Genomic DNA, 14,396 nt, shown 5'->3' on the forward strand with positions numbered 1-14,396 from the left:
TGGCATTTAAAGCTCGATCTAGTTCCAGCCTCCTTTTTCAGTCTTATCTCATATTATTCCCCTTCATACACTCCCATTTTCAGCCATCCTGGCCTATTTGGCATACCCAAGCTGTGCCCCTTGCCTGGAATGCTCCTTCCCCACCCTTCTGCCTTTAGTATTCCTTCAAGGCTTAGTTCATAAACCACTTTCTAGAGCAAACCAGATCTCCTTGGTTGGTGAGCTTCTCTCTTGCCTTCTCAAATTCTCATCTATATAATGAACTATTTGCATGTTTTTTTCCTCCAGTAGAATGTAACCTTGCTGAGGGCAGGAACAGTTTTGATTTTGTCTTTCTTTGTATCTCCAACATGTGGGCAATGCCTTGCATGAAGGAAGCCTTTAAGATGGATTGGACTGAATTGGAGCCCTTGATCAATCAAATATTTATAAACAAATACATATAAATATTTATTTTATAAGCAACTATTTATAAATAAGGTTATAAATAAAATGAATGTTGATAAAACTCCTACTATGTGCCAGGCAGATAGTGGAGGATAGAAGGGCCTGGCACGCTATATGGCACATGGGGTCATGAAGAGTCAGACACAACTGAACAACAAAATGTACCAAGTACTGTACTGGGCTTTGAGCATACAAAGACAAAAGGGAAACAGTCTATGCCCTCAAACACCTTACCTTTTATTGCTGCATATATTTGAGTATATACAAAGTAAATGCAAAAGAGAAGACAATTTTTAATTTAATTTAATTTAATTTTTTGAGATGGGAGGCACTGATCAGCAACTGGAAAGATCTGGGAAGGTTTCATGTAGGAGGTGGTGCTGGGGCTCAGGCTTGAAGGAAACTAGGTATTCTAAGAGGTAGAGGTGAGCAGGGAAGGAATTCCAGATATGGGGATGGCAGGAGCAAAGGCATGATGATGGGAAATGGGACATCCTGTGTGAAGCATGGCTTTTGAATTTTACAGCTAAGGTTTCATGATATGTGCAAGGTCATATCATTGGTGAGGACAGAGTGAGGACTTGAACCCAGGCCCTTCAGCTCCAGGTCTGAGGTATTTTCCACTCTGCCATGGGTGGCCTCAAGGCTCATGAACTAGTGCATCTTTGGTCTGCCATCATTCTTAAGTTGGGGCCACAGGAGGCAGGCCTGCCTTTAACACACTAACACTGATGCCAACAGCATCAACCACAGAGGGCCTACTGAGCCCCCAGCCTGGGCTCTCCATGGAGTCATAAAGTGGTCTGGCCTAATACTATGTCCATTTTGCTGCCTTTCCCAAGATGAGGATGCAGCCAATGGTCTGTGTTAGCTTGTGAGGGCATGAAGGCAATACACCACCTCCTAGTTTCCTTTTTGCCATAAATTCTATCACCAAACAGCAGGGAGGCAGCCTGGCACAGTGGGGGAGGGCACTGGCCTGGATTCTGGTCTCAACTGTAACACTAATGATTGTGCGACCTGGGAAGAGTCACTTCACTTTGGGCCTAGGTTGCCTCATCTGCAAAATGAGTTAGAAGGCTTATAAGGTTGCTTATAGCTCTGATACTTCCTGTTCTAAGGCCCCTCCCAGCCCTGACATCCCCTGTTCTAAGGCCCCTCCCAGCTCTGACACTCCCTGTTCTAAGACCCCTCCCAGCCCTGACATCCCCTGTTCTAAGGCCCCTCCCAGCCCTGACATCCCCTGTTCTAAGGCCCCTCCCAGCCCTGACATCCCCTGTTCTAAGGCCCCTCCCAGCCCTGACATCCCCTGTTCTCAGGCCCCTCCCAGCTCTGACATTCCCTGTTCTCAGGCCCCTCCCAGCTCTGACATCCCCTGTTCTAAGACCCCTCCCAGCTCTGACATCCCCTGTTCTAAGGCTCCTCCCAGCTCTGACATTCCCTGTTCTAAGGCCCCTCCCAGCTTTGACATCCCCGGTTCTAAGACTCCTCCCAACCCTGACATCCCCTGTTCTAAGGCCCCTCCCAGCTTTGACATCCCCTGTTCTAAAGCCCCTCCCAGCCCTGACATCCCCTGTTCTAAGGCCCCTCCCAGCTCTGACCTTCCCTGTTCTAAGGTCTCTCCCAGTTCTGACATTCTCAGACTCTGTGTCACACCCACAGACAGCTCCATGAATGGACATTTCCTGCCTGTGCTGTGTGTGCCCCAAGATCTATCGCCTATCCTCAGGGGTTACATGGTCTGGTAAGCAGGGAGGGAGACAAACAGTCCTCCCTGCCCATTTCTCTTCTGGTCCTGCTGGGGCCAGAATTAGCATCCTCATCACTGAACCCCATGGGCTGGAAGTGCTGGAGAGAAACTAGAGAACAGGACAGCATCCTGGGCCTCCTGCAGACTGAGCCCAGATAAAATCGGATGCTGGGGAGCTAATTCTCTCTCATCAAGCCTGTGGGCTCTGCTTGGTTTCCTTCCTGAATAAAGGGGAAAACATCTAACATTTTGTACTTCTGGTTATTAACATTCCTAAGGAGGAAGGAAGAGGTGATAGCTTTTGTTAAGACACCAAGAGGGCTGGGTAGTACAGATTCTCCTGCTCCATCCTGGAGACCAGAGGAGGAGTCCTAACTCTGCCACTTCAAAGCTGGGTGACCTTGGACAAGTCACTTACAGGAGTTAGAGCCAGGAACACCTTAGACACCAGGCAAAACATGCAGTACAAAACTTCTCTTACATATTCAATTCAATCCAAAGGACATTTATTAAGCACCTATTGCAGGTAGGTGGCATCATAGTGCATAGAGCTTAGGGCACAGAATCAAAGGCTTCATCTGCCTGAGTTCAACTCCAGCCTCAGACACTTACTAGCCATGTGACCCTGAGCAAGTTGCTCCATCCTGTCTGCCTCAGTTTCTTTATCTGCAAAATGGTCTGGAGAAGGAAATGGCAAACCACTCTAGTATCTTTGCCAAGAAAACACCAGATGGGGTCACAGAGAGTCAGACATGACTGAGATGACCAGAGAAACCTAGGTTTGGAAGGAAGCTTAGTGGCCATCTGCTCCTACCCATACCTGAATAAAATCCTCTCTATAATGTATCTGAGGAATCTGAGAAGGGGCTCTCCCACCTTCCTTTGTTGGGAGTGTCTCGGGTGATGGGGAGCTCACTACTTCCCAAGGCTCTTCTTGATAGTATGTTTTTCTTTATAAAGAGCCTCTATTCCCCTCTTTGTGACTTCCCCCATTGCTCCTGGCCTTTCCCTCTGGGGAGGAGTAGGACAAGCTTTGCCCCTCCTCCATATGGCAGCCCTGGACATACTTGAAGACACATCTCTCATGTTTTCCCTGAGTTTTTTCTTCTCTATTTTCCCATCCCTCAACCCAATCTCGTGTGGCATGTGTTGAGGCACTTCCCCAACCACCTGTCCCCCTCCTTTCCTGACTGTCCTTTCCTTGCTAGTTTATTGTTGTCCTTCCTGAAATATGGTGCCTGGACAGGATTCAATATCCCAATTGCCCTATGAGACTAGGGGCCTTGCTTTGAGCCAGGGGCCCAATATAACTGTCCTGCCAGTGGGGCTGGGCTCTGATAAGCAGAAGGCCTTGGATCAGAAGATTTTCTGCCTCTCTGCCTCAGGCCTCAATGCTGTTTGGAGCGCTGGCTGCAGCAGTGAGGCTGGCTTTGACATCACTGTATGCTTGCCACTGCTGTCCCTCCAGGAGTTTTGGAGGCAGACAAATGGTGTTTGTTCCTAGCATAATATTAATGTAGTAAATTACTCTTATGTGTCAGTCAGGGTGAAAGAAAGCCAGCTCCCGGGCTCTTTCAGATCATGGCAGGGGGAGTTCTGTTATTCACCTAGCAGCCAGCAAGAGGTCCCTTCTATCTCTCCTGGGGATCTGCCCAGTGGGCATCTTGTTCTGCTGAGACTTTGGTCTCAACACAACTAAGATCTTAGCATGGCATTCAGTGCAAAAGGGAAGGAGGGAGAAAAGAGAGAGGAAAGAAAAGAGAGGAAGACAGAGGGTGAGAAAGGGGTGGGAGAGAAGGAAGTGAGAGATAAAATGAAGGAGGGGAAGAAAGAGAAACAAAGAACAGCAGAAGGAAGAGAGGAGAAGGGAGAAGAGGGATGAAGGAAGAGGAAGGAGAGAAAGAGATAGGAAATAATGAGAAAGGAAGAGGTCAGGGAAGGGAGGGTGGAGAGATTAGAAAGATGGAAGATGAAGAGGAGCCTGAGGAAGGAGAGAACACATGGAGAGTGATACAGAGAGACAGAGAATGTCTCCTCTCCTCCCCTTTTTCCTCCTCTCCCCTCTTCTTCCCTCCTCTCCTTTGCACTCCCCTCCCCTCTCCTCCTCTCTCCCTCTGTTCTCCTCTCCTCTACCTTCCTCTCTCCTGTCTCTCTTCCTTTCTCTTCTTCCTTTCTCTCTTTCTTCTTCCTCTCTCTCTCTCTCTCTCTCTCTCTCTCTCTCTCTCTCTCTCTCTCTCTCTCACACACACACACACACACACACTCTCTCTCTCTCTGTCTCTCTGTTTGTCTCTCATTGTTTCTCTGTCTCACACACAATGTCTCAGAAAAGATGGAGAGAGTAAGAGAGAAAGGGAGAGAGAAGGGGGAGACGGTGAGAGAGTACACCCTCTTACTCCCCTCCATTAAGGGTATGTGTATGGTGTGAGGGATACTAAAAAATTGGGAGACCTGCTTCCACTCTCTGTCCCTCCATTAAGTTTCTTGGTCAAGTGATTTTCCTGTTCCCGACCCTGGCTTCCTCATCTTTACAATGAAAGGGTGAAACTAGGTTACTTCAGAGGAGAGTTCACGAGAATTCTTCCTCTATAACCTCATGGCGACCCCAGCAAGTGATTCTCCAACCATCTTCTTACCATGACACCAAGCTCCCCACCCTCCAAGCTCCCTGGCTTTCCACCTCTAGCTGAGTAATAATCAAATTCACACTCCCGTTACCAGAGAGAACATGACTGCCAGTGGTCAGATGGCTTCACTCCCTCTTCATGTAACTTCCCAGACCAAAACTCTCTTCTCTGGTCACCACTTCCCTTTAGGGACTGCTTTCCCTTGTTAGAACCTGAGCTCCTGGCACGCAGAGCCTAGCTCACTCTTCTTTGACTCCCTGAGGCTTATCCCAGTACCAAGCACATAGAAAGCACTCAATAGGTTTTTTTTGTTGTTCATTAATTCATTCATTGATTAAAAAGTTCCTTTCAGGTCTAGCATTCTATGATTCTATCCTAAATTTAGGTTCATAGAGGGTGGAAGGAAGAGGGATAGGTGTGTGTGTGGATGGATAGATAGATAGACAGACAGATAGATAGATATGTTGTATATGTATATAGATAGATATGTATGTATATATGTATATATACATATACACACAAACACATTATATGTATATATACATATGTGTATGCATATATATGTGTGTGTACATTCTGTATGTTCTGTATGTTTTATGTCAGACACTGATACTTTAGAAACGTTATCTCATTTGATCTTTGTAGAAGATGGACTGCGTGATGGGGTCGATGGAGGTATGAGGAGAGAAGGAATGAATGTATCTCCTCTATTCCTTGTCCAGAATGAAAAAGGACAATCAACATGACGGTGGAACAGGATGTCCCCAGAGTCTCCAAGGCAAGAGGGAGCCACGTGGTGGACCGAGCTTCCCAGGCATTCATCCCACCTTCAGTCCCCACCTCCCATGGTTGGCATACCCTGTGCAACACAAGCTGGCTGGTCTCTCACTCTGGATCAAGCTAGTTTCCAGCAAGGTTCTATCTACAGTGAGCTTGTCTTGTCAAAGCCTCAGAGACAAACCTGGAAGGGACCTCATTCCCCTCACTTTACACATGAGGATACTGAGGCCCAGACAAGTAAAATAGCTTGTTCAAGGTTACGCTGGCAGAAAGAAGCAGAGGCAGAATTTGGACTCAAGCATTTTACAGGGAAAAGGGAATAGATTTGTTCTGTTGGGTCCCAGAAAAGTAGGAGCAATGAGAGGGGAAGAGGGACAATTCTAACACTCAGTGACTCTCTCTACAGAGTGGTTTGCCTTGCAGACTAGTGAGTTGTCTGTCACCAGAAGTGACTAGACAGGAGCAGAATGTCAGAATGACACAGAGAAGATTCATACAGAGCTTTAACTGAGCTCCAGAATCCCAGGATCTGGGTTTGAATCCACCTCAGATGCTCCTTGGAATGCCTTGCCCCCTCACCCCTGCCTCCTGGCTTCCTTCAAGACTCAGCTCAAACCCCACCTTCTCCAGGAGGCCTGTCTCAGTCCTAACCCACCCCCTCCCCCAGCTGCTACAGTTTGTCCTCTGAGACTCCATTCCATCTACTCCAGAAATGTCTTGTACAGACTGCACATATATAACCTATATCAGACGGCTTACCCTCTCAGGGAGTGGGGAGGGAGATAGAATTTGGAACTCAAAACTTTAAAAAAATGTTAAAAATTGTTTTTACGTATAATTGGGGGAAAATAAAATGTAATTAAATAAAACAAAAAGTGCATTAAGCAAAAAATGGAATAAATTTCCTATTTTTGTTCATTAAAAAAAGTCTTGTACATACTGAGCTATTCTCAAGCTCATCTCCCCAGTTAGGATGTAGGCTCCTTGAGGGCACGCACTGTTTTTTGCTTTTCTTTGCATCCCCACTTCATTTTTAAGTGACTCCAGGCTATTCTCTAAGGTTTTAAGTAGCAGACCAATCATCTGTCTGCTTTGAGATCACAGACCAGCACCAGAAGGACCCTCAAAGACCATCTCTCCCATCTCCTCACACATCAGTGGAGGGCGTTTCCATGCCAATAAAATCATAAATCTGTATTTTTTTAAAGTAGTCAGTTTTAGTCCAGTCCCCTTCTAGAATGATCTCTTGTGAGCTGGAAGGGACTTCAGAAGCTATCTAGTCCAAGACCCTTATTTTATAGATGAGGAAACTGAGATTCAGAGGAGTTGAGTGACTTGCCCAAGGTCACACAGCTACTAAATAGCAAAGCTGAGATTTGAACCCAGACCTTCCAATTCCAGAGGCAATGTTCTTCCCATCAACTGGCTGAGGAGTGAGGACTCCAGTCCCGGCAATCTGACTCCAAGATGGAGGATTTTCCAACGTAGAATTCTACACTGGGGCAGTAGGAGCCGGGTAATTGGCGGCACAGAGTGGGGCACGGCGGGGCGTGGGCAGAGCTGTTCTGAAGCCCTCTTGACAATCTTAGTCTATTTTCTTGGCTTCCATTAATAATAAGATGTAGGTCCCAACCCGGGCTTGGCTCCACAGCGCCCCCTGCCTGTCTACCCGATCAGAAGCCACTGTCTTCTGCAGAGCTCTGGGAAGCGCATTCAATTTCTCCTCTGGGTTTTTTCACCGGGGAGATTAGCAGACACCGATTGTTACGATCGTGGCTTTCTTTGACTAGGATCTGGCGACAAGGCAGTGTTGAACCCTTGGGTACAACAGTCCTTAATAACGACATCCATCCCAGCCCCTGAAGAAGGGACTGTAAAAATCATTTCATGAAAACAGTTTTATTAAGTGCACCAACTGTCTGTGACCAGCCCACAAAGATCAGTCCTTTTTCTGGTGCGTATTTGATGATGGAGTGCCCCCGTCACTGGCCATAGCTTAAAATGGGACAATGTCTAGAGAGAAACTATTTTTAAAATTTATTTAAAATTATTTATTTAATTACTATGTAAAATTATTTTTAACTTAAATTAAAGTTTTATTAAAATTTCAAAGAGAAACCCATGCATAACAAGCTGTTGCCAGCTCCCTACCTTAGTCTTAATCCTGAGTTTCAGTGCTATATCACCAGGTCCTATTCTACCAGACTGGCATCTCAAACTCAACTTGACCAAAAATTATCTTCCTCCCCAAACCTACCCTGGGCAGCTAGGTGGTGCAGTAGATAGAGCATTGGACCTGGAGTCAGGAAGACCTGAGTTCAAATCTGGCCTCAAACACTTAACCCTGTTTGCCTCAGTTTCCTCATCAGTAAAATGAGCTGGAGAAGGAAATGGCAAACCTCTCCAGTATCTTTGCCAAGAAAATCCCAAATGGGGTCAGGAAGAATTGGACACAACTTAAAAATGACTAAACCACAACAAATCTACCCATCTTCTGAAAATCCCTAATTCTGTTGAGGGCACCACCATCCTCCCAGTCACCTGGGTTCCCAAGCTCAGTGACATCCTTGAATCCTCAGTCACGTTCACCCCAATTATACAATCTGATGTCAAAAGTGTCCCCTTTCCCCTTTAGAATCTCTCTCCTATGCTTCCTTTTCACTTGGGGGCCGCCTCCAGTCATCCTGATTACATCTGGCCACTGGACCCAGATGGCTCTGGAGGAGAAAGTGAGGCTGGTGACCTTGCACAGCTCCCCCTCACTCAAATCAAAGTCAACTGCTAGTCGTGTCATCATTTCCCTGATGTCATGGTCCTCTTTGAAAATGAAGGACAAACACAACAAAACCTGCCTCAAATCTCTTCTCAAAACCATTCATTCTCCTCCTCAGCTGCCATGACGGTTTCCCCTCTCTGTCATACTATAACAATATTCTATACCAGACAGGGGGTAAAAATGGATTTCTAAATACCCTCGCCAGTCACTAGTTCTATGCCAAGCCTGTGCCACAATGTGCCTGCTGGTGGTAGGGGACTCATGGAATAAGATGGGGTTCCCCACCTGGGCCCAAGAGGGAATCCTGGCTCAGAGGCCACACATCCCAGTTGAGGATGTGGGGTCCTCAGATCCAGGAACTGGAAGGAAGGATGGTTCCCATTTCCCTTATTGCAAGTAGAGTCCAAGAGGGGACAAGTGAAAACTTCACCTTAGTTCTACCTTGACAAACCAATTCTCAGCATCCACCATCCACCCAAATTTTGAGTAGACATATGGCTTTGCAAGAGTCATCTTCAATAATTTCAAACCCCTAGCCAGGCTACCTGGTTGTCCTCTTTAGAGGCTGGGCAAATTACTTATTCCAAGTTTTAGTTTCTTCGTCCATAAGATGGGAATGATGTTAATAGCCCCTACCTCCCAAGGTTGTTGTAAGGATCCACTGAGATAATACACAGCAGGGCTGTCCAACCTTAGGTTTTTATTGAAACAATAGACAATATGTTTTGATTTGCCATTTTAGGGAGAGCTCTGGGCAGCTTGGCTTCGTTTACTGAAGCATTTCTGTAAATTTCTATGCTTGTAGGTGGGCCACATTTTGGGCAGCCCTGAGACGCAGAGAGTGTTCTGCAAACCCTTTAGCCCTATGTGTTCGAAGCTGTTACTGACACTATCATTATTACATCTACAAGCACAACTCCTGCCCCCTCACCTCCCGATCTCGTGTGGAACGCCGTTCACTACTCTCAAAGTGCTATAGAAATATGATTGCAATCTGTATGATGAGAATGATAACAGTAACAGCGTCACCACTGACCTCACAGGCTTTCCATGAGGATCCACTACCCATAAACGATATTGATAATGGCACTTTAAAATTTATTATCTCATCTGAGCCTCACGAGCCCTGTGAGGTAGGTAAAGATGGGGACTGGATCTGTGATTTCCTTGTTATAAGGAACTCCCAGGTGAGGGAACTCCCTCCATTAATGCAGGTTGGAACCTTCTCTGCAACTTAGAGTCTCACAGAGTAGCCTAAAACACTGAGCTCAAGTGGCCAGTATGCGTGAGGGGCAGGCCTTGAATCCTGCTTTTGAGGTGGGCTATCTACTCACTATTGCCTCTCCTGAGGTAGGTATTATCAGCACTATTGTCCCCGGTTCTAGTTCTCTTCCCACCTCCACCTGTAGTTTCATTATAGGGAACTCCCAGTGTGGAAATTCCCTCTGCCAACATAGAACACCAACTGCCCTGCACCTAACTTACACTCTTAGAAATTTGTCTGGGGTACCAAGAATAAAGTGACTTGCCCAGGGCCACACAGCCAATGCCATGTTGCTTATTCTCAACGTCCAGAGAAGTGAGGGGATATATCTGTAGTCTCACAGCTCATAAATGGAAGAGGGTTACAGATCCTGGCCCTCCAGTGCTCTTACCACTAAAGGTAGGCTGCCTCTATCCATGCTGAGAAAATCCAATAACAGATGGACTCTAAGGTGTACAGAAATGTGAAAAATCATCATTATTACTAGATGCTAAGCCCTCTGAGGGCAGAGATGGTGCCTCTTCTTTGTCCCCGATGGTGCTTTGGTTTAGACTTTGCAAACAGTCAGAACTTGGTCCATGGTGTCTCTCATGAACATGAAAAGGTTTCAAGTTGAAATTCCATGGCTCTCCAAGCAATATCTCAGTCTCCCTTGACCTTACCCCCACCTCCATCAACATGGCTGCCTCCTTGCAGAGCCCCCTTTTCATCTTTCATCTCCTTCCCCATTACCCCCAACCTCCTGAAAGGCCAGTCTCACCTTTGTTGTAGAGGGAGCCATCAAAGTAGTAGCTACCCGTGTAGAAACCGGTGGCGAGCTCGATGAGGTGCCGGGCCCATGTGTTGCCTGCACCCGGGAAACTAGCCAGGGCAATGAGCTCTTTGGACTGCCCTGGGAGGAACCGTCTGTCCATGCAGCGATTGTCTGCAAAGAGAACATGGGCAGAGACTTGGGTCAGTGGAGAAGGCCGACACCGAAGACCTGGGCAGGGAGGTTGGGGAAGGGGAGTGGGAGGTAACAGAACACTGGCTCTTTGAAAGCAGATGGTTCATTCTCTGGAAAGAAAGGGAGGAGATGGAGAAGACATTAAATAAAGAGCCAGGAGAGCTGGGGTATTCTAGTCCTGGAATAGCTGCAGACTAAGTGTGTTACATTGGGCAAGATACTTCATTTCATTGGGACTGTTTCCTTAGTTCCTAAAGGAAGATATTGGAGTAGGTGATCTCTGAGATCTGTTATGATTCTGAGACACTGTGCTCTATGTTCTAAAATCCCTCCCAGCTCTGACATCTCCTGTTCTAAGGCCCCTCCCAGCTCTGACATTCTCTGTTCTAAGGGTCCTTTGATATTCTCTGTTCTAGGGTCCTTCCTAGCTCAGAAATTCTCTGTTCTAAGGCCCCTCCCAGCTTGGACATCTTCCCTTCCAAGGTCCCTCCCAGTTCTAACATTTTACATTATAAGGTCTATGAAGATACTTGGGTGATCCATGATCAGAAGAGGGGAAGGAAAGAAAGAGACTTTGTAAGTGGCCCCATGGGAATTCATGGATAAACTAAGAAAAAGCAGCCAAGAAGAGAAAACAAAGATATGCTTCCACCCCCACAGCTGTTGGTGGCAGATAGGCCAATTCCTTGCCAAGCTTGGCTGGCTCCTCCACATAGGAGGAGGGAGAGGAGAAAGCTTCAGGCTGGGGGCAGGCTGTACAACAAGGCACACCTGGGGTCAGGAGGAATAGGAAGGCAGGAGGAAGGTTGTCGGACATCTGGTAAACACAGGCATGGGCTGGCCTCTGTCCAGTGGCTTATCAAGTGAGTCTGTAAACCAATAGAAACTCAGTTCTTGTCCAGACTCTGCCATCAATTGAGATGCTGGGCAAAACATTGTAACCTTTTCTGAACCTCATTGCCTCGTCTGTCAAATGGGTATCATTCATCCCACTCTGCCTGTTTCATGGATCCAATGAGAGAATGGATGGTAAAAGTCCTGTTACGGTTGGGATCAGAAGTGTAATGAAGTCACAGGCTAGTGACCTTTCAATGGGGGACTTGCACCCAGGTAATCGCACTGTATACAGGCTTGGACTAGATGGCTTCTGAGGTCCTTTTCATCTTTAAATCGATGATCACTTGGGATAATGCTTTTATTGTGATTTCATACTATAGACAACTTCTGGTTTGGAAGTAACAGTCCCTTTCCTGAGGCAGGTTGGCAACGACTGGACAATTTCGAGTCTCAGAGAGCTATTCACTGAGAGGTTAAGTGAATTGTGGACCTTGCCATCGACCTGCTGCTTCCTCATCAGGTTCTCCAGCCTTTCTGGACTCCCTAAAGTGAAGCCCTCCTCAATATGTCATCTCCTCCATTTCAATGTGAGCTCCTTGAGAGTAGGGATTATCTTATATTAAAGCTCAGCAAAGTTCTGGATCTATTTGTTGTTGCTGAGTCATTTTTCAGTCATGTCTGACTCTCTGTGACCCCATTTGGAGTTTTCCTGGCAGAGATATTGGAATGATTTGTCATTTCCTTCTCCAGCTCATTTTACAGATGAGGAAACTGAGGCAAACATCATTAAGTGACTTGCCCAGGGTCACACAGCTACTAAGTATCTGAGGCCAGATTCAAACTTAGGAAGATGAGTCTTTCTGGTTTCAAGCCTGGGGCTCCAGCCACTATGCCACCTCTCTGGGCACAAAGTGAGAGCTTAATAAATGTTTTTTTTACTGATTCATTCATTCATAGTTACCTAGCTGGTTTATCTAGGATAGGATTCTAGGGGAAGGAACCTCAGTGGCTTGGTCCAGCTTCCTCATTTCGCAGATGATGAACCTGAGACCCAGAGAGGCCCTTGATTAAGATGACTCAGATCAGTATCGGAGGGGATGTGAACCCAGACCCACTGACGTCACACACAGCCACCTTTCTACTGTGCCATGTGTCTGAGGTTCTATCCCCCAACATCTGCAGGTATTTGGTGCAGAACGGGGATGCAAACAGGCAACTTTAGGCATAACGACAAGAAAGCTTTCTAGCAGTGAGATCCATCCAAAAGTAGAAAGGTTGCCTCAGGACGTAGTGAGTTCCTCATCATCGAATAGAATTCAGTCCCACAAATGTTTATTAAGCTCTTACTATGTACCAGGAGCCGGGAATAAAGAAACAAAAAGGAAACAGTCTCTGCCCTCAGGGAGGGGGGTGGATGGATGAGGAAGAAGATAAGTGTATGATAAGTAAATACAAGCTATATAGAAAGGAGATACAATGTAATTTGGTGCCTGAGAAAGAGAGAAGGATGGAGCCTTAGGAAGCACCTCCAATTTCATTTGTAGGCACTGTGCTAGGTAAGCGCTCTGCCAGTATGATCTCACTTGCCCCCTGAAGCCAGGGTGATAGGGGCAGGGTTGGTGGCATTTGCTGCCTGTTCGGCTGGGCAGAAGGGAGGGTGGCCCTCGAGGGCCAGAGGCCAGGCCTACCTTGCACTTGTGTCTGGTACACGATGAAATAATTGGCCGTCCCACAGCTCTCGTACTCCTCACCGCCGCATTTCTGGGCACAGAGCTGCTCATCCTCCTGATCGTGAAGGCGGAAGCGAGTATTGGGGAAACCACAGTGGCAGGCCTTCCCCCCCAGGGCTGCCAGGGGGTACTCCTAGGGGGAGGAAAGAGCATCAGTGATGGCCGGCTGGGGTTCTGGACACAGCAGGACAGCGGTGGGCAGCGCCAGATCCTGCAGACTCTTCCCACGGCCAAGCCAGACCTGGATTCCGAAATCCCACTCTTGATACTTAGAAGCTGTGTGATCCTGGAGAACTTAACCTTTCTGGGGCTCAGCTTCCTCCTCTATGGAATAAGGTCACTGATGTCTGTGCGGCCCACCTGAGGGCTAGCGTGGGGCTCCAGGAGATAATGGACCAAAAGCTGTTTGCAAATTCTCATGTAAATGTCAATATTATAACTATTACTGTCGTCCTGTTTGACGGAGGGCAAGCTGCTCTCTTGGCTAGCTTTAATAGCTTCAAACTGAACTCAAACTTTGAGGGCATCATCTAGTTAATGTTTTTCAGGGTTTTTTGACATAGGGGGATATAATTTTTTTGTGGTTGAATAAAAGTGTTAGAGCCTAAGTTCATTTTTATAGGACCACTCCTCAGTATTATTATTAGCATTTAAAAATAAATCTGTTATGATAATTATTAGTAGTGATAGTAATTAGCAGGAATAGGAAAAGTGAAGTAGCTTGGCATTATGAACAGGGAGCCAGCTTCAGAGTCAGGAAGGCCTGGGTTCCAGTCCTATCTCTGACTCACATGGCTGTGGGCCTTTGGGTAAGTCCCCGAACCTCTCAGTGACCCTAGGCAGAGACCAGTGGGCCAGGACTAGGACTTCCCTCTCTCTTCCCTTGCAGGTCAGCTCCTTCTCTACATTAGAATAGAGGCAGATCCTGAGACACATGGGCCTCCTTGCTGTTCCCCATGTTTGACATGTCATCTCTCTGGCCTCTGCTAGAAGGTGATCTCTAATCACCTCCATCTCTCAGACTCCCTAGTATCCTTCAAGGCTCAGCCTTTCCATCTGCCCTACTGCTACTCACTTGAACCACTGGGCATTACCATCTGCCCTGCTGCCCCAGTGCCCGGCACATGGCAGGCACTTACTAAAGGTGCAACTGGCTTGATGCACCTTGAAGACTCCTGAGCTTTACCACCTAAATGTCTCACTTCTATTTTTGTATCCGCAGTGGGACTTAGCACAGAG

At 46.9% G+C, this 14,396-nt stretch overlaps 1 protein-coding gene across 1 annotated transcript in view; it reads right to left on the reverse strand.

The window, feature by feature from the left end:
* The window catches only part of WSCD2 (WSC domain containing 2), a 150,399-nt gene that overhangs the window by 12,554 nt on the left and 123,449 nt on the right, over positions 1-14,396 (reverse strand). Inside the window, exons 6-7 of the mRNA XM_036745806.1 lie at positions 13,116-13,290; positions 10,405-10,569 (exon numbers count right to left, since the gene is read on the reverse strand). Of these exons, the coding sequence (XP_036601701.1) occupies positions 10,405-10,569; positions 13,116-13,290 (340 nt within the window). The remainder of the gene's footprint in view (positions 1-10,404; positions 10,570-13,115; positions 13,291-14,396) is intronic.

The sequence above is a fragment of the Trichosurus vulpecula genome, chromosome 1 (genome assembly GCF_011100635.1).
Source record: "Trichosurus vulpecula isolate mTriVul1 chromosome 1, mTriVul1.pri, whole genome shotgun sequence".
Lineage (NCBI taxonomy): Eukaryota > Metazoa > Chordata > Mammalia > Diprotodontia > Phalangeridae > Trichosurus > Trichosurus vulpecula.